General features: G+C 39.3%; 1 protein-coding gene across 1 annotated transcript in view; it reads right to left on the reverse strand.

Annotated features, from left to right (window-relative positions):
- LOC126162481 (E3 ubiquitin-protein ligase Su(dx)) overlaps positions 1-20,377 on the reverse strand; it is a 117,529-nt gene that overhangs the window by 55,616 nt on the left and 41,536 nt on the right. The window contains exons 4-5 of the mRNA XM_049919024.1: positions 14,220-14,518; positions 8,197-8,331 (exon numbers count right to left, since the gene is read on the reverse strand). Coding sequence (XP_049774981.1) covers positions 8,197-8,331; positions 14,220-14,518 — 434 coding nt within the window. The remainder of the gene's footprint in view (positions 1-8,196; positions 8,332-14,219; positions 14,519-20,377) is intronic.

Here is a 20,377-nt window from a genome sequence, read left to right on the forward strand (position 1 = left end):
ATTTATATTACTCTTTGTTTACATTCCACTGCAACATAAGCAGTTCCATTCTCAAGATTACATGTTCTACTTAGATCTTACTAGAGACCAACAAAAATAATCATTTATTGATAATATAATGTAAATGGACAGATTTTTTAAAAAAATCTATTCACCAAGCGGTAGCAGGGGAACACACACACACACACACACACACACACACACACACACACACACACACACACACACACACAAAGGGACTTCTTGTTGTTGTGGTCTTCAGTCCTGAGACTGGTTTGATGCAGCTCTCCATGCTACCCTATCCCGTGCAAGCTTCTTCATCTCCCAGTACCTACCGCAACCTACATTCTTCTGAATCTGTTTAGTGTATTCATCTGTTGGTCTCCCTCTATGATTTGTACCCTCCACACTGCCCTCCAATACTAAATTGGTGATCCCTTGCCTCAGAATATGCCCTACCAACTGATCCCTTCTTCTAGTCAACTTGTGCCACAAATTTCTCTTCTCTCCAATTCTATTCAATATCTCCTCATTAGTTATGTGATCTACCCATCTAATCTTCAGCATTCTTCTGTAGCACCACATTTCAAAAGCTTCTATTCTCTTCTTGTCCAAACTATTTATCGTCCATGTTTCAAATAAATAAATACTTTCAAAAAGACTTCCCGACACTTAAATCTATACTCGATGTTAACAAATTTCTCTTCTTCAGAAACACTTTCCTTGCCATTGCCAGTCTACATTTTATATCCTCTCTACTTCGACCATCATCAGTTATTTTGCTCCCCAAATAGCAAAACTCCTTTACTACTTTAAATGTCTCATTTCCTAATCTAATTCCCTCAGCATCACCCGACTTAATTCGATTACATTCCATTATCCTCGTTTTGCTTTTGTTGATGTTCATCTTATATCCTACTTTCAAGACACTATCCATTCCGTTCAACTGCTCTTCCAAGTCTTTTGCTGTCTCTGACAGAATCACAATGTCATCGGCAAACCTCAAAGTTTTTATTTCTTCTTCATGGATTTTAATACCTACTCCAAATTTTTCTTTTGTTTCCTTCACTGCTTGCTCAATATAAAGATTGAATAACATCGGGGAGAGACTACAACCCTGTCTCACTCCCTTCCCAACCACTGCTTCCCTTTCATGTCCCTCGACTCTTATAACTGCCATCTGGTTTCTGTACAAATTGTAAATAGCCTTTCGCTCCCCGTATTTTACCCCTGCCACCTTCAGAATTTGAAAGAGAGTATTCCAATCAACATTGTCAAAAGCTTTCTCTAAGTCTACAAACGCTAAAAACGTAGGTTTGCCCTTCCTTAATCTAGCTTCTAAGATAAGTTGTAGGGTCAGTATTGCCTCACGTTTTCCAACATTTCTAAGAAATCCAAACTGATCTTCCCAGAGGGCGGCTTCTACTAGTTTTTCCATTCGTCTGTAAAGAATTCGTGTTAGTATTTTGCAGCTGTGACTTATTAAACTGATAGTTCTGTAGTTTTCACATCTGTCAACACCTGCTTTCTTTGGGATTGGAATTATTATATTCTTCTTGAAGTCTGAGGGTATTTCGCCTGTCTCATATCTCTTCCTCACCAGGTGGTAGAGTTTTGTCAGGACTGGCTCTCCCAAGGCTGTCAATAGTTCTAATGGAATGTTGTCTACTCCTGGGGCCTTGTTTCAACTCAGGTCTTTCAGTGCTCTGTCAAACTCTTCACGCAGTATCGTATCTCCCATTTCATCTTCATCTACATCCTCTTCCATTTCCATAATATTGTCCTCAAGTACATCGCCCTTGTATAGACCCTCTGTATACTACTTCCACCTTTCTGCTTTCCCTTCTTTGCTTAGAACTGGGTTTCCATCTGAGCTCTTGATATTCACGCAAGTGGTTCTCTTATCTCCAAAGGTCTCTTATTTTCCTGTAGGCAGTATCTATCTTACCCCTAGTGATACTCGCTTCTACATCCTGACATTTGTCCACTAGCCATCCCTGCTTAGCCATTTTGCACTTCCTGTCGATCTCATTTTTGAGACGTTTGTATTCCTTTTTGCCTGCTTCATTTACTGCATTTTTATATTTTCTCCTTTCATCAATTAAATTCAATATTTCTTCTGTAACCCAAGGATTTCTACTAGCCCTTGTCTTTTTACCTACTCGATTCTCTGCTGCCTTCACTACTTCATCCCTCAGAGCTACCCATTCTTCTTCTACTGTATTTCTTTCCCCCATTCCTGTCAATTGTTCCCTTATGCTCTCCCTGAAACTCTGTACAACCTCTGGTTTAGTCAGTTTATCCAGGTCCGATCTCCTTAAATTCCCACCTTTTAGCAGTTTCTTCAGTTTTAATCTACAGATCATAACCAATAGATTGTGGTCAGAGTCCACATCTGCTCCTGGAAATGTCTTACAACTTAAAACCTGGTTCCTAAATCTCTGTCTTACCATTATATAATCTATCCGATACCTTTTAGTATCTCCAGGATTCTTCCATGTGTACAACCTTCTTTTATGGTTCTTGAACCAAGTGTTAGCTATGATTAACTTATGCTCTGTGCAAAATTCTACCAGGCGGCTTCCTCTTTCATTTCTTAGCCCCAATCCATATTCACCTACTACATTTCCTTCTCTCCCTTTTCCTACTACCGAATTCCAGTCACCCATGACTATTAAATTTTCATCACCCTTCACTATCTGAATAATTTCTTTTATTTCATCATACATTTTTTTCAATTTCTTCGTCATCTGCAGAGCTAGTTGGCATATAAACTTTACTACTGTAGTAGGCGTGGGCTTCATATCTATCTTTGCCACAATAATGCGTTCACTATGCTGTTTGTAATAGCTTACCCGCATTCCTATTTTCCTATTCACTATTAAACCTACTCCTGCATTACCCCTATTTGATTTTGTGTTTATAACCCTGTAGTCACCTGACCAGAAGTCTTGTTCCTCCTGCCACCGAACTTCACTAATTCCCACTATATCTAACTTTAACCTATCCATTTCCCTTTTTAAATTTTCTAACCTACCTGCCCGATTAAGGGATCTGACATTCCACACTCCGATCCGTAGAACGCCAGTTTTCTTTCTCCTGATAATGACATCCTCTTGAGTAGTCCCCGCCCAGAGATCTGAATGGGGGACTATTTTACCTGCGGAATATTTTACCCAAGAGGACGCCACCATCATTTAACCATACAGTAAAGCTGCATGCCCTCGGGAAAAATTACGGCCGTAGTTTCCCCTTGCTTTCAGCCGTTCGCAGTACCAGCACAGCAAGGCCATTTTGGTTAGTGTTACAAGGCCAGATCAGTCAATCATCCAGACTGTTGCCCTTGCAACTACTGAAAAGGCTGCTGCCCCTCTTCAGGAACCACACATTTGTCTGGCCTCTCAACAGATACCCCTCCGTTGTGGTTGCACCTACGGTACGGCTATCTGTATCGCTGAGGCACGCAAGCCTCCCCACCAACTGCAAGGTCCATGGTTCATGGGGGTGAAAAAAAGAGACTTAACTATTATAATCTTTTGGAGCCAGTGGCTCCTTCTTCTGGCAGAAGACTTGAAGGAGAAGGAAGAGGGGTGAAGGGAAAGGACTGGAGATGTTTAGGGAAAGGGGCACAGTTTAGAAAAGTCACCCAGAACCCCGGGCCAAGGGAGACTTACCGGACGGGATGAGAAGGAAAGACTGGTTGTTGGGGACTGCACTGGACGAGATTTGAAAATATGAGAGCTTAAAGGTGGAAGACAGGGTAATGTGCAAGATAGAAATTACTGCTAAAACATCATGCATGAGTTAATAAGAGTGAAAAGCTAAGTGCATTGTATGTAATAGAGGTGGAAGGGGGTGGGGGGTGGAGAAAAATGACAAGTCAGAAAATGAAAGACATAGGAAACTGAAATACAGTGAAGAAAGTCGTAGTTTCTATGAATAAATGCTGAGACGGAAGGTATTAGCGTAAATTAAGGCCAGGTGGATGGCGAGAACCAAAGATATGTTTTAGTGCTAGTTTCCACCAGCAGAGTTCTAAGAAACTTTTGTCTGGAGGAAGAATACAGATGGTGCGTGTGGTGAAACAGGCACCGATGTCATGTTGTACAGGATGATCTGCAACAGGATACTGTGTGTTGCCTGTATACACCCTCTGCCTATGTACTGTTGTGATGGGTAAGTTTCTAATACAGCAATCTCTTGCACTTACCCAACTAATCTGTGACCTATGTGCCTCATCTGCCAATTTCCACTCCACCAGACTTCTCTCCTCCAATAAAATCCTGCAGTTATCTGCCTCCCATGTTTCCTTGGATGGTATCATCTGCCAAGCAACTTCAGACTGCAACAACATGTCAGACTTCACCTCACAAAGTTATCCCACCTTCTACTAAACAACCTTGACAGTGGCGTTTCCCTTCCTGTTCCTCTGTACCTCCCAAAAAATCCAACCATCATCTCCTACAAACTGAGCTTGGACACCACCTTAACATCCCACAGCCTTCATCACTGCCTCCCATACATGTAATAAGTCATAATCACAAGAACCTATCACAACAGTACAGTGTTCCCAACCTCTCACCCAAAGCACTCCCCTCCCCCCCCCCCCCCCCCTCCCCAGGAAATACCAATTTGCAACAGCAAAGCTAACATTGAACCCTGCCTTGAACAGTTCTGACCATGATCGCAACTTGATCTATCACCACTACCTCAGAATCATCCCTTACAAGCCTTACAAGAATTCCTCACATCCAGCATTACTTCACAACCTTTCCTCAGGTCCCTACAACAAGACCCTAACCTGTCCTCTGCAGAACTCCATGCTCTATGTTCCCTAAAAGTTGATGACTTCCTCATTATCCTCCCAGCAGACAAAGGATCTACTACTGTGGTACTTGACCGACAGGAGTATGTTAGTGAAGGTCTACGCCAGCTGTCTGACACCTCTACATACAGTATCTGCCACCAAGATCTCATCCCTGTGATTCAAACTGACCTGCAGTCACTCTTAAAATCCTCAGGCCCCTCAAAAGGACTTAGACCACAATTCATAGAACTTCTTACCACACCAAAAACACCTTTTACCTTCTACCTAAGATCCACAAACCCAATCATCCTAGTCATCCTATAGCTGCTGGCATCAAAGCACCCACCGAACGTATATCTGCCTTAGTTGATCAACACCTGTAACCCACAGTACAAAGACTTCCCTCCTATATTAAAGATACTGACCATTTCCTACATCATCTGAAATCTATGCCCGTCCCATTCCTGCCACACACCTTGCTTCTCACCATTGACGCTATCTCCCTCTATACCAACATCCCCCATATAAATGGTCGGTCTGCTGCTGAACATTTCCTCAGCCAAAGCCCACCTGATTCCAAGTCTATGACATCCTCCTTGGTCACCTTAATCACCTTTATACTTACCAACAATTACTTAACCTTTCAGAGGCAAACATAAAAACAGATCAGGGGTATGGCTATGGGAACCAAGATGGCTCCCTCCTACGTCAATCTCTTCATAGATCGCTTGGAGGGGGCTTTCCTGGGATCCAAAAGTCTTCAGCCCCTTGTTTTGGTTTAAATACATTGATGAGATCTTTGCCTTATGGACTCTCGGTGAGGTTGACCTGTTAAAATTCCTGAAATCTCTAAATACCTTCTCCAAATTAAATTTCAAATGATCCTATTCTGAATCCCATGCCACTTTCCTTGATGTTGATTTTAACCTCATCGAAAGCCAGCTACACACTTCTGTCCACACCGAATCTACTAACAAACAACAGTACTTACATTTTGACAGTTGCCATCCTTCCCATGTCAAATGTTCCCTCCCATATAACCTTGGTATTCGAGGCACACACATTTGTTTGAATGCACGTTCTTTACAGCAATACACCACCACTCTCACTTCAGCCTTTGCTGGATGTAATTATCCCAACATACTAATTCAAAAGCAGGTTTCCTGGGCCATCACATCCAATCCTGGTACTACTGATCCCTTCAAAAAAACAAGTTCAGAGCACACCACTTGTCACCGAGTACTATCCTGGTCTTGAATTTATCAATCACCTACTTCAACAAGGCCATGACTTCCTAAAAGCACACCCTGAAATGAGATCTATTCTGTCTGCGATTTTGCCCATCACACATAGAATAGCTTCTCGTCACCCTCCCAATCTCCATAACATTCTTGTCCGATCCTATGCTCCTTCTGCACCCATCTCCCTACCATTTGGCTCCCACCCCTCTGACCATCACCGTTGCAAGACTTGCTCTATGCACCCTCCTACCACCATCTATTCCAGACCTGTAACTGGCAAAACATATACTATCAAACAGAGAGCCAACTGTGAAACGACACCACAAGCACCATCTGGATTCTGCCTCCAGACACCAGTTTCTCAGAACTCCGCAGGTGGGAACTAGCACTACAACATGTCCTTCATTCTCACCACCCACCTCGCCCTAATTTATGTTAATTCCTTCCATCTCAGCATTTATTCATTGTAACTACTCCCTTCTTCACTCCATTTTCGTATTCTGCATCTTTCATTTTTTGACTAGTCTATTTTTCGCAGTCCCTCTTCCCACCTCTGTTACATACAATGCACTTAGCATTTCACTCTTATTAACTCGTACACGATGTTTTAGTAGTAATCTATGTCTTGCAAATTACCCTGTCTTCCACCTTTAAGCTCTCAGGTCTTCAAATCACGTCCAGTGTAACCCCAACACTCTGTTTTTCCTTCTCATCTCGTCGAGTAAGTCTCTAGGTGACTTTTCTAAACTGTACCTTTTCCCCTAAATCTCTCCAGTCCTTTTCCTTCATTCCTTTTCCTTCCCCTTCAACTCTTACACCAGAAGAAGGAGCCACTAGCTCTGAAAGCTTTTGTGTGTGTGTTCCCCTTGTGCAGCTTGGTGAGTAGGCTTTTTACCTGTCCATTTACTAGAGACCTTGCTAGTTTTATATAGAGTTCACTATTACGAATTTGGACATTCTATTCCCATGTCTCAAAAGACACAGCATATCCCAAACAGTTTTCTTGTGTACATTTAACCCCATTCAAGTATACACACAAATGAAAATTTCTCAAAGCGTGCAAATCTCAATAGAATTGTAAGAAAATCTATCTGAAGTTCCCAGAGGAAGCCTGAGATTGGTATGGTGTAAAACCTCTGCTTCCGCAAAAACTGACCTATGACAGACACCTGTTAATTAATGAGATTTATACGATTCAGAAATCCTGTAAAGGTATTTTCTTGCTCTCTTTCAGTATATACTGATATTTTGCGGCACAAAAGATTGGGAAATTCTCAACGGTTTGACTACACTAGAACCTCTTTAGAGCAAAACCGCCTATCCCTGATTGCAATGCAATAGACTCTCTTCTACACTGCCAAGAAACTGTGATGCAGATGCATCAGCACCATGGTGGATGCACTTAATCCTGGATGCTGCCTCTAAGTTTTAACACATCCAGTTAGTTGTAAAATGTCCAGTTAACTCTGCTAAGCACCAATATTGATGGTTTAATTTTCTGCATTTCCTCTTCCTGGTAGGTGTAACTAGACTAAGAAACGGTTACTGAAATGGAATTAAGCCCACTTCTCACTATGCAATGACTGCAAGAGTGGGAGAGCATAAAGAATGTTGATAGAGGAGAACTAAAGCACTGCTGATGCACACTTGTACCCTATGTTCGAAACACAATTCCCCCCTCAACAAGAGGCTCTTAATAACTTGACCCAAGTAGCATTTGGTCACAGAACCTAGTTGCACAATGTACGTATTTAAAATAGTCGAGACGAAAGGAATGAATGGGGATGTTTGGTGATGAGATTAGCGAGACCCTCTGTATTATGATGTGACAGACAGAGGAAGTATACAGTAGGAGTGGTGGTTCTGACGAGCCCCAACTGAGAAACCCAGTTTTCTGAATGTCACCCTATATCCTGGTTTAAAGGAGACAAATAGATGAAGAAATGACAGTGCAACAATTTATCTCCAACAAGAAATCTCTTCAAGAACCCTTTCTACCATTTTGTTAAATGAAGAAATTTCTAATTTGGTACCTGCTGTTCTACTGTACACGGCAGCATCTTTTCTACATGTAGTGGGTTATTTTGTATTAGAGATTTTTTCCTTATTAAACATTAATTGTACATGGCTAATACTTCACAAACAAACCTGAAACTGAATGAGTACTGCTTCTACTTGATGAACCAGCCAAAGGATTCTCGCTCCCTTGCTGACGAGTTCTTGCACGTACACCACCATTGAGAATACTCCTGTTTGCTCCAGGTGGATCATTATTTGGTTGCCCTATGAAATCAAATTGATTAGTTAAAATACTTCAAGTTACAGTGCAATAATTTTATTGATGATCTGAATGAAAGATTAAAAGAGAAAGGGAAAACATATTCTCTTATAGCACTTCCGAAAAATCAGGCAAAGAAATTCATTCTACTCTTCATCCAAAATACCAATCTGCTTGCCATTTTCTCTGCACTTGGCAATTCCTTGTATTTAAAGGCCATAGTTTTAGGAAAGCTGACAACACAAAAATGACTGACAGGGAACTGATAAACAACTATTCATAGAACAAATTACTTTAAAATTAGCAACAAAACAATTTATATTACTTATGATCTAATAAATATTGTAATTATGGTACTAAAAAGCTCTTGGAGAACCATAAATAATGGAAGTGGTTTAAGGTAACTATTCACCAAGCAGCTGAGACAATGAGATTTCAATAGGTACATAAGCAAGAGTGAGAATGTAGCAAAATTTCAGACGAGTCCTCCTTCAAAGCTACTGACTCCACGGTCGCATACATATACCCGCACAGTTAAATTGCAGCTTGAATGGAGTGAGAGGTTATATCAGGTATAGTGGATGAGGGGAGTAAGGAGGTCGAGAGTGGAGGTAAGATTGGGAAAGGGTGGCTGATGGCTGGAAGGCAGAATGGAAGCAGGTGCACAGAATGGAAATGTGGCACCAAGGAACCTCATTCTGCCCAAAGGCAGGGGGAGTTCTGTGCAATGCACAATGATGGGAAGAATCGGATTGCAAAGGTCAATTCCAAGAAGCTGGCACTGGAGGGTAATATTCAGATGGCACAAGTTGTGATGCAGTATATATTGTTGCGATGTAGTGTATTGTGCTTAGCAGCTTGTTCTACCACTAGATAACCAAATGCCCTTGGCAACAGTTAAAAGGTACCCATTCATCCTCACGTATAAGCGTTATTCTAAAAGTAAAGAATGTTTTGATCTGGGTAACCATGCAATTCTTCCATCACCCTCACCATTATGTCATAGAACTTACTACTCATTTGTGCCAGCATGATCTGACAGCGAGCAGGAACAGTTGTTTACTGTTTATTTGTGCGGTTTTAAAATGTGTCACAAAATTAATGATACTGTCAAGTGTGTGATTCATAGTGTAATATGGTCTTTGAATTAAAAAAAGTCCACCATATTGAAATTTGCAAACAGATAACCAAAGTTTATGGAAATGTGATGAATGAAGCTTCAGTTCACAAGACAGAGCATTGGTTTGATTGCGGACAAATGAATATTTGTGATGAAGAATATCACGCTGACCCGAAATCAAGGATTGAGGGAAAAAAATTCACAGAGCAGATATTTGACTATTGATGGACTGAGCTTGCCTTTAACTGACATTTCATTAATGGTTTGTGGTATCTGATAGTATTAAACATTTATTTCCACATAAAAATGTCTATGCAAGTGTGGAAGACTTAACAGTTAACTGTGAAGAGCGGCATGGAATCCTCTATATGACGAACATCATCAAAGAGTAACTATAACAACACCGCACTGGTAGCCTTGTGGTCTAGGGCACCTTGCCACGGTATGCGCAGCTACCCCGTCGGAGGTTCGCGTCCTCCCTTGGACATGGGTGTGTGTGTGTTGTCCTTAGCCTAAGTTAGTTTAAGTTCGATTAAGTAGTGTATAAGCCTAGGGACCGATGACCTTCGCAGTTTGGTCCCATAGGAACTTACCACAATTTTCCAAATAACTATAATGACAAACTCTAGTCACATGGAATGTTCACACACCACTGTACACTCACATTTTCGGGGACAGAATGAGATGCCACCTAACTCCTCCCCTGGTATTAATGATATCGCAGATTAAACTTCACATGTCGCCCTGCGTGTGTTGCCACCGCTTTCCTGAAACCTGGCATTGTGCAACTAGAGTCAGTGGTTCGGAATGGGATGTGAGGTACCAGTCTTCAGCATCGTTTTCCTCTCCAAGAATCCTGGCGCCCATAGCAGCTCATGCTGGCCGTGGGGTACGGAGACACTGTCAGGTGGTATATTATCATCTCGTTTGCCACCTGCAGTTCTTGCTATGTCCAATGCATCAAAAAATGTGGGTTTGAGTAAATCTAGTGTGATGGTGGTAGGCATACTATTTACTCTAATCTGGAAGGTGTGGCTGCCTTTGCTAATCACCAGACATGGTCCATTGTATTGTGGCTGCAACAGGTTACATACTGTCTGTGCCATGATTTCAGGTGTAGTTGCCAAATTTCTTGAGGTATAAGTGCAAATTTTGTGCCAATGGCAAGAGGTTATGACCTCTTGACGACTGGCGGTGTGGTCTCTGATGTATGTGCATCATCTGTAATGCAGTTATTTGCATGGTAAGCTCCACTAATTGTGACTGGAGTGATGCTAGTCTCACGGCAGACATATTCTCTTGCAGTGGTGTTGATGTTGACATATTTGTTGCGGGATACATTTCGACGATCCTGTCCGCTGTTTGCACTAGTGCATTTAAATCACCTGTGCACACTGTCAGAATTGTTTGTGTGTCAGAGGGTAAGTGGGACAACTAAATATTGTGCAGTACGTCGTCGTTCGCTGTGTTGCTTGCCAATGTGTGCAAACAGCATAAAATATGTGACGGGGTTCAATCGTCTAGCTCCTCAGTCTGTAAAAGCTTCTCTAGTTGCTTTGCTTCAGATTGTGACGACAAGAGCATCACTAGTGCATTCTTAATTGACGCATACCATTCGGCATTGGGTGATGTAGCAAGGATAGCTTGTATCTCAGTGGCCAAGTCATCTGCTGCGACTACTGCTAATATCTGCACACGGACAAACTGGCTTTCAAGCTGCACAAACCACAACGTCGTGTCCTGTTGCCAGACTGATGGAGGTTTAATAGTAGCCCTATAAACTATGCTGCTCATAGCTGCTCTGTGGTGACTGGTGGATTGTCCATTTTCATGCGAGAACGAGTGCGGTGCGGCTGACATGGAAGTAATAACGTTCATGTTACGATGCGGTGCAGAACACTGAAGTCGATGTGGTCGTGTTGTTGTGTTATTGTCATGGTCAACAAATTGTGGGTTCTTTTAGAACTGAACATTTATTTCCACATCAAACATGTCTATTCAGTTTAGCTTATAAGCATGGAAGGCTTACCAGTTAACTGTCAAAAGCGGCATGGAATGTCTATATGACTAATGTCAAAGAGTAACTATGATGACAATACCAGTCACATGGAATGTTTATACACCATTGTACACTTGTGTTTTGGGTACAGAATATGATGCCACAGTTCTTTCCAAACTGATAGTGGTGATTTTGGCTATAAAAAGGCATGTGCCAGGTGGGTTCCTCGAATTTTGGAATATGAACACAAGAAACAATTAATGGGAGCTGCACCAATTTTTCTCACTCAAATAATAATAATAATAAAAATAATAATAATAATAAATATGATTCTTCACTGTGCTTTTTTATGATAATGCTCCCCCATATTCTGCTGCAATGACAGAAGATTGGCTTTGGCAGTTCTGAACACCCACCTTACAGCCCAAACTTGACTGAGTGCTTACCATCTTTATCACAAGTTGAAGGACTTTTTTGGGCATATAGCACTGTGGATATGACAGCGAACTGGAAGACGATATTAGTGACTGGTTCAACAACTTGGTGGCATTTCAGGAGGCACAGGAATACATGTGGAATGCTATGACACATGTTTAAATTTGAACACCTAATGTGTAGAAAAATGGCTAAGATATGAATACATGTTGTAAAATGAGTAACAAATGTTTTTTTTACTTTCAAAACAACTCTGGTAAAAAAAATAAAAATAAAAAAAATAAACCTGCAGAAGTTATGGCAGAATTAGTGTATGATACAATTGCTTTTACAGATGTTCCTGATAGAATAGGATATGCCTGTGATAGGCCTGGAATAGCATGTTCCTGGATGGTTGAAACCGACAGGTCTTGCAACTATTTTTTTCACAGTGGTATGACATGCAACAAATGGTTGCAAGTAGGTGCAACATCAGGAAGCTCGATGATATTTCATGCGTTGGGTAGCAGTGGAATACCACTTTGGATGGGACTGGAAGGATTGTGAGCAGAAATGGTCCTCAGTTCTGGGCACAAAAATATGTGGTGGTGTTACAGTCTGCGATGATCTTGCTTGATAAGCAGGCTGCGTCTTTGCTGGTTCTTTAGGGTGGTCATAGAATTAGAGGGATGTGTGGATGTGGCGTGGGAAATGTGCTTGTGAGTAACTGCTGTCTGTGAAGGCCTTGATAAGACCTCACTGATTCAGCACCTTAACTACTTGGGCTGCTGTTACGTTTACTTCTTCCATTACACATTACAATTAATTCTCATTGCATTTAGAACTTATTACTTTTCAACTTTTGAAACAAAACAGTGACCAAGAAACATGATAGTGCACAAATAAAATCTCCACTAATATGAAATACGTGTGAACTCTAAGAATCAGTTTTAAATGGTTACTCAAGGATTTCGGCTGAATAGTTTGACATACAGGTAGACAGCTTTAGGTTTCTTGACAGTTATTTATTTGTAAGGTATGTCCTTCAATACTTTAATCAAACAGAAGCAAGTCTGTTTATACCATACACACACATGAACCAATCAAAGGATTTTCAGTCCTCACTGATAGTGTCTTGCATGCACACCACTATTCAGAATGTGAGAATTTGACCAAAACAAATTTTATTATTGAAAATAATGTACTAGCTGATATTGTCTGCCAGTGATATGGCGAATATTAACAAGTTTATCAGACACAGTAAGATATCCTTCATGTTCTTTATTCCTCAGTTTCCTTCTGTCCCCACAGTCAAAAGCCAGAATACCGTACATCAAAGAAGTGGATATCGACTGTAAGTCATAAAATTTATGTCTGTTACATGAGAACAGTAGAATCCAGTTGATGAAAATGACATCTTTGTGGTGAGTTCTAAGAGTAATGGGGAGGGGGGAGGGGAGAGGGTGAGACAGGAATAGTGGTGAGAGAGAGAGAGAGAGAGAGAGAGAGAGAGAGAGAGAGAGAGAGAGATAGGAAGAGGAGGAAGAGGGGGAGGGGGGGGAGAGGGAGAAGTGGAGAGAGAGAGAGAGAGAGAGAGAGAGAGAGAGAGAGAGAGAGAGAGAGAGTTAGTTTTAATGTATGTGGCGTAAAATATTGTGCTTAAATAATAAATAAAACACATTAAATAATAAATAAAACACATTAAAAATTTGATTGCAAGATAATCTGAGTAGGGCTAAAATGGTAACCAGAGATTCCTAACTGTCCACCCACACCAAGTATTGAAATCATGGAACACTTAAGAGAAAGCTTAGATAATATTGCACATAGCTTTCCTGGTCAACCCACAGTGGCATAAGATTCCAATCTGTCATCAATGGACTGCAAGATGTATTGCATTGGGAATAAGAGGCTGGGACAAACGAGCAGAACAACACAATGTTAAACATATTTTCCAAAAATTATTTAGAGCAACCTGGTGAGAGAGCCTACTCACAAGGAAATGCTGGGACAAAACAGATAGTTTTTGTTTTTGTTTTAATGAACAGGGAGATACAAAAAGTTTTAACAGAAGAAACAAGAAAAAATACAAGAAGTATCCACTTTAATTGCTCTAAGGACATTGCTAAAACCATGAAGAAATGTCAACAGAAGAGTAAAAACAACCAAGGTGAGCAACTGCTATAACTTTTAAAATCAATTATAGTCTTCCAGGTTTGCAACACAGATACCATATATGCACGACATAAATGGCAGAAACAAGGACTTGCAAAAACATGGTAATCAATTTGTATTTTGCACCTTTCAAAGAAGCAGGGATTTTGGAAAGAAACGAGATTGTAAAACCATGAAAAACATACCTGTTGATGCAGTTGTAAGACTCCTTGTGTGGTTTTCTTGCTGAACATTGGCTAGTTGAGTACTCATATCAACACGCATGCCATTTAATACCACGACAAGATCACCTACTTTTACCGGTTGGGTATCATGTTTAGTTTCACTCATCATGTCTACAGTAAGTTCTAAATTCTCACATTTTCCATTGTAGTGTGTAAGGATTTCAAAAAGACTGAGCTGCTTCTCTCCTATGACTGCATCTTTGCGAAATGTGCTGTGATCCAAAAGCCTAAAGTGAAGCTGTGACTGAGGAGTAACCAACCTAAAAGTAAGGAAAAATAGAGCACATTATGTTAACATGAATAAAGCAATAAATACTAAATTAAACTATATAATAACAATCCTGCTATCACAACAACTATACATATTGTATGCCAGAAGAACAGCATACAACAATAGGAAACAAAGTTTACATTATGATTCATCCATACCATTGTGTTAAACCATAACACCTGGAATGTAGGCAACTTCCCTTAGTAACAAATATGTATAGAAAATAATAGCAAAGTCTACACACACACGCACACACACACACACACACACACACACACACACACACACACACACACACAGTGAGACAGAGAGAACAAATAAGTTACCACATCTAGAATGTACAAAAATTACACATTTAAAAACTGAGAGTATCTACTGAATAGTCCAAGCAGAGACCATATTATGGAAGGGATGTGACCTCACTTCGTGCTCTGGTAGCATGCAAAGTTACACAAATGCTGAGGCCTCAACTATTCATTTGATACACGTAGCAGAAAGTGGATCCATATGAGTTGCTCGAAAAATGTATGGAGAACAATTCCAGAACTGTCAGTTGCCTAACAGGCAATCATTTGAACCTATGCACCAGCAAATTCACATAACTGGTTCCTTTGAACCTGATGAACATGACATCAACTGCACACAAACAAGCATAAATTTTCCCTTGGAAGCTGCGCTACGAGGCACTGTGGTAAATCCGACAACAAGCAGAAGTGCAGACAAGTATAATATGCACTTGCAGCTATTCCATTTAAAGCAGGTAGATTCACAGAGCGCCTTGAGGGCTTCAAGCATTGGTACCTTCAACAGATGTCCTTAGCTCTCACTTTCTCTTTGTATGTGTAATAAGCCATATGTAGCACATCCCGTGTCTACAGCAACATCTTTTAAACAATATATGATGACCTGGTATAGATATTTGAATTGTCAATGAATACTCTCATCAAACATTGATGGTTTCACAACTCTTAGAACATGAAACAACCATGCAATATTTATTTTCCTTCCATAATGAAGACAAGGCAAAAAGTTGCTGACCTGGCAGACAAACTATTTGGTCAAAAATGCACTTTTTCAACAGTGGATTTCTGAAAAGTCTGTAAAATAGCTGCTTACAGTGGCCATAACCTCTTTACTGGATTCAAGATATTTTCTTTAGATGTCAGAATACGTGGCATTCAGAATACGCTGAATATGCTGAGCAGCATGGATGTTCAATCAATTTGAACTTAAAATCTCTTGGTCTTCCTTTTAAAATACCTTTGTTAGCAGCCCCACTGTTTTGCTTATTGCCTAGTGCAAGTCTCTTGTTCATACCACTTGAGCTGCTTTTGTGTCACATGTCTTGAGTGTAACTTCCTTTTGTAAATGACTGTCACATGAGTGTATAGTGTGGTTTAGTGTTATTGCTGGTGGTGGTGGTGGTGGTGGTGGTGGTAGTGGTAGTGTAAGAAAGGAGATACTGAAACCCAGTGCCAGCACACACACTCCACTTGTCAGTTACATGTTCCATGGGTCACTTTGCAAAACAAATCATGATGATGTGCAATGAGTCAGTTTACAGTCACATAGTTTAATTTTCATCTCTACAAAATAAAACAACATACATAATTTTTTGTTTGTTTGCAGATATATGTTTGCAATCGTGTTACATATCAAAATACCTGCAGAAAAGTATCACGGCATGCTGCAACAGGAGCCAAAATAAAATGGAGCAGCCCAATATTAAAGTAGAGTATCATGATGTAATTGTTTTTTGTATTTGAAAGGGAGCAATGCTACAGCAATCAATGTTGGGTTGGTGGAAGTGTATGGCAACAATATGACACAGCAGTTATGTGGCACAAACACTTCAGTTGGTCTAACAAGTTTGAATGAAACAAATGAAGTTGCAGACCATATCTCTGAAGAACTGGAAATCACAAAAGCCATATCCCTGTGAAGAACTGGAAATCACAAAAGAAATGAAAAGTGAAAATCAGCAGTAAATCATTTTTCAACATTTTGCACAACATTTTGAACATGACAAAAGGTGACTGGGTTCTGTGACTGCTCACACCCATTAAACAAGCCTGCCGAACTGAGACAGCACATGATGATTCTTTGGTTAATGAAATTTTGCCTCCCTCCCCAATACTCTCCTGACATGGCACCCAGTTACTTCTTACTCTTTCCTCAAATGAAGATACCACTGCATGACAGCCATTTCCAGAATGATTAGGTGATTTCTGATGTGAATCTTTTCCAAATCAGGCAAAATGTAGATTTCTATAACAAGCCATCCCTTGTCAGAAAAAAATGTAACACACCGAAGGATGAACAAATAAAAAAAGGACTAACAGTGTCATCAATATTTCACGGTCAGTTTGATTTTTTGGGAGTGATAATTAATACCTGTATCAACATAATTGGTATCAAAAATAGCCACAACCTGACCACTTACAGATGGGTTCATAACAGGAAACAATATTTACTTAAGTAACAGAAGTGAGTATAAAACACTTCTGCACAATATAAACCACTTGTTTCTAAATAAAAATTCACCCATGAAATAAAATGTTCCCTAAACGGAAATTTTTCAGTTTTAAAATTTATTTTCACTCTGTCAGGAATTATATCTTTGAGTAAATGACAAAAGACTTTGGTGGCAGCATTATTCAGCACTTTCTGAGCTATAGTCAATTGTAGTAAAGAGTAATTTTCTTTCGGTATTGTAACAATGGATATCATTATTCCTTTGGAATTGTAATAAATTATTTAGAACAAATTCCATGAGAGAAAATTTGTACAGTGAATCTGTAGTTAAAACATGTAACTCCTTACACAATTGTCTCCACGATAATTGAGGATGGGCAATACATTTATTCTTATGGCATACTTTTGTGCAATGAAGATTCACTTTCTTAGAGAAGAACTATTTCAGAATGTAATTTCATATGAGACTACTGAATGAAAACCAGCAAGATGTGTTAACTTACTGATTTGTCTCTCTCTAGACCTGCAGTAATGCAAAGTGCAAAAGTGACTGACATGAGTTGTTTCAGGAAGACTAAAATGAGAATTTTCCTATTACAATTCTGAACAATACAAACATGCAAAAAATTCTGAAGATTCTGCCTTGTTTACAAGCCCCTTTCCATGCTTACTTTGTCACTGGTGTTGTATCCTTCGATGTACAGAACTGAATATGCTGCTTTTTAAAATTAAGACTATTTGCAGAAAACCCATCAATTATCCTTTCTTAACACATTATTTACAAATTCCTTTGTTGCTTTAAGCCTAATAGGATTGACTTGTCTCATCTGTAAAAAGAATGAATTCTGCTTGAGTAGCATCAAAGGAAACACCAACCTTAGCATCCACATCCAACATACAGCTCATTATCCCCACTGACATATGTCCTCTCCCCATCAGATACGGAAGAGAGGTTTAAAATTAAACTCAGAAGATCAGGAAAAAGCAAATTGATCAGGAATTTTACTATCTTCTGGGCCCAATATGTCTAATGAAAACATTTCCACTGTCAGAATTCAAACCAGTCACTCCTGAGGGAACCACAACTGTAAAAGCCTGTTTTAGTAGCTTCAGTAATAAACGCAAAGTATCTTTATGAAAGATGATACTTTTACCTTTATTTTTCAATTCAAACCTATTTTGCTTCCAAGGTGGTTTAGTAGACTTGCACAGAATTTGTTAGTTATTGTTGAATCTTTTGTAACACCTATTTTATCCTAGAAAACATTGGCTTCATTGATTAACTTTTTTCTGATTCTAGGCCACACATTTCCACCCACAGCTTTGAAGCTTTTTGTTCTGATGTGAAAATGTAGTCCCTTAACTCATTTACAGAAGCAAATCAGTGAATAAAATGAAACATATTTTTCTTAAAATTATCCAAACATTACTGAAAATATTGTTTCCTCATTTACCTTTAGTCAAACTCCAACACACAAGGCATTCATCTTGTACACAGCTTTCCATATATCAATTAAATCAGTGTGGCAACAACTCAATAAGAGTAATTCATGGTGACAGGAGCTCTCATTTTGGTAGCTTAGTACTAATACTATACACTACAGAACTCACTGTGATGGTCTGTACTAGGAAATTTTGTAATGGCTTTTGAGATTGATTTCAAAATACCAAATAAATTAACATTCATGTAGTATACAAACTGCAACGCCATTATTCCTCTCTTTGAACAGGCTATTCGTTAGTTTTAAGTATTAAGAGACTAACTGCCACTACAATCTTCTGCTGATGCCAGCAAGTCCACAAGACTAACCTGAGAACAATGTCTATATGCAGTATAGTTAATATTTCATTTCTTCTAGCAACTGACTGATTAGCATCAATTAGGAACTTATGGGAATCCAAGGCTTAACAGAGTTCAGTAAGTGGGTCAAGTACTTCGCAAATCTCCTTGTACAGCAGCCTTTTGACTGGAAACAACAATAACAATGTTCAACTGCTGCTGCCACTGCCAACAACAATAACAACAACAAATTGTTACCACCTACTCTGTGCATCTTTAATCATTCATTGTACATCATCACAATCATTCACTGCCTGATATCACACTGTGCACCATTGATGTTTTCATCTATGGTTGCAGTACTGTGGTGCCCATTTCAAACAGAATTAATTTATTTATAGGTTTTTCGTATCTAGGAGTGCACAGTGTATAAAAATTTTTAACAGTTCGTTAATTATTATACATACCTCATGACATTTTTATCAAAATGTAATACTATGCAGTATTTGTTATTCTATACATTTATCAAATACAATATGGCTCTATGGTGATGGACCAAAAAAAAATCTTAATCAATGCTACAGTTTTGTTTTTCTATGCACTCCCTTACTGTACAGAAGCAGCGCTTGAGCAAGTAATCCTTCACAGTTTCACAGTTAATTTGAAACGTTTCCAATGTATTATTATTTTTGTGAATTTGGGTAATAATCTTTAGTTGTAATCTAAATGATTTCAAATTTGCTCACTGTTTGCCCGAAGTACATCATATTTCAATACTGAGTGCCTGTAAGCACAAAATTTGATCCTGAGATCATCATATCATATACAGTTTCTTAGTATTTGTATTATGAAACATGTTTTGCTTCACTTTCTGTTTATGTGGTCCATATTTAATTTCAAGTTCTGTTGTATTCATACATCAAGAAAATTTGTACTCCCCAATTGTTTGTCTATTTATTTCAATATGAATATTAGTTTGCACCCTCTTCCTGGTGGTGATTATGTCCACTGCAACAGTTTTTTCTCGATTTATAATCAAACTGTTTACATCAAAGTACTCTACTACATTTTTATGATGGCCTTAACGTTGCCTTTAATACTTCCTGTAATTAAGAAACTGGTATCTGGAGACTAGTATAATTTTCTGTTGTTACTGTTTATATCTAAAGCATTTACACTATGTACAGACAACATTGCACTCAATATGGAATCTTGGAGAACTCCATGTCTGACCACTAATAAATATGAGTAATGCGTACTGACTGTGCCGCTTACTTTGTGTGTTACCTCTATGAACAATTTTCTTTCATGTAGGTATGATTTAATCCAGTTACAAGGTGCTCCCATAATATCTAAATTCTCAATCTTATTAAGTAATTTATCATGACAGATGGTATTAAAAGCTTTTGAGGAGTCTAGGAACATGCTCAACATATGTTCCCACCTATAGCACTTCATATAGAAAAGAAAATGTCACTTTCGGCTTCCTTTTCTAGAGATTGTGCCAGCATATCTTTTTCACAAAGAAATCTAGTATTTCATCTATCCCTGACAAGTGTTTTAATTTTAGTAGCTTCATTTCTTCCTATACTA

The sequence above is a fragment of the Schistocerca cancellata genome, chromosome 2 (assembly GCF_023864275.1).
Source record: "Schistocerca cancellata isolate TAMUIC-IGC-003103 chromosome 2, iqSchCanc2.1, whole genome shotgun sequence".
Lineage (NCBI taxonomy): Eukaryota > Metazoa > Arthropoda > Insecta > Orthoptera > Acrididae > Schistocerca > Schistocerca cancellata.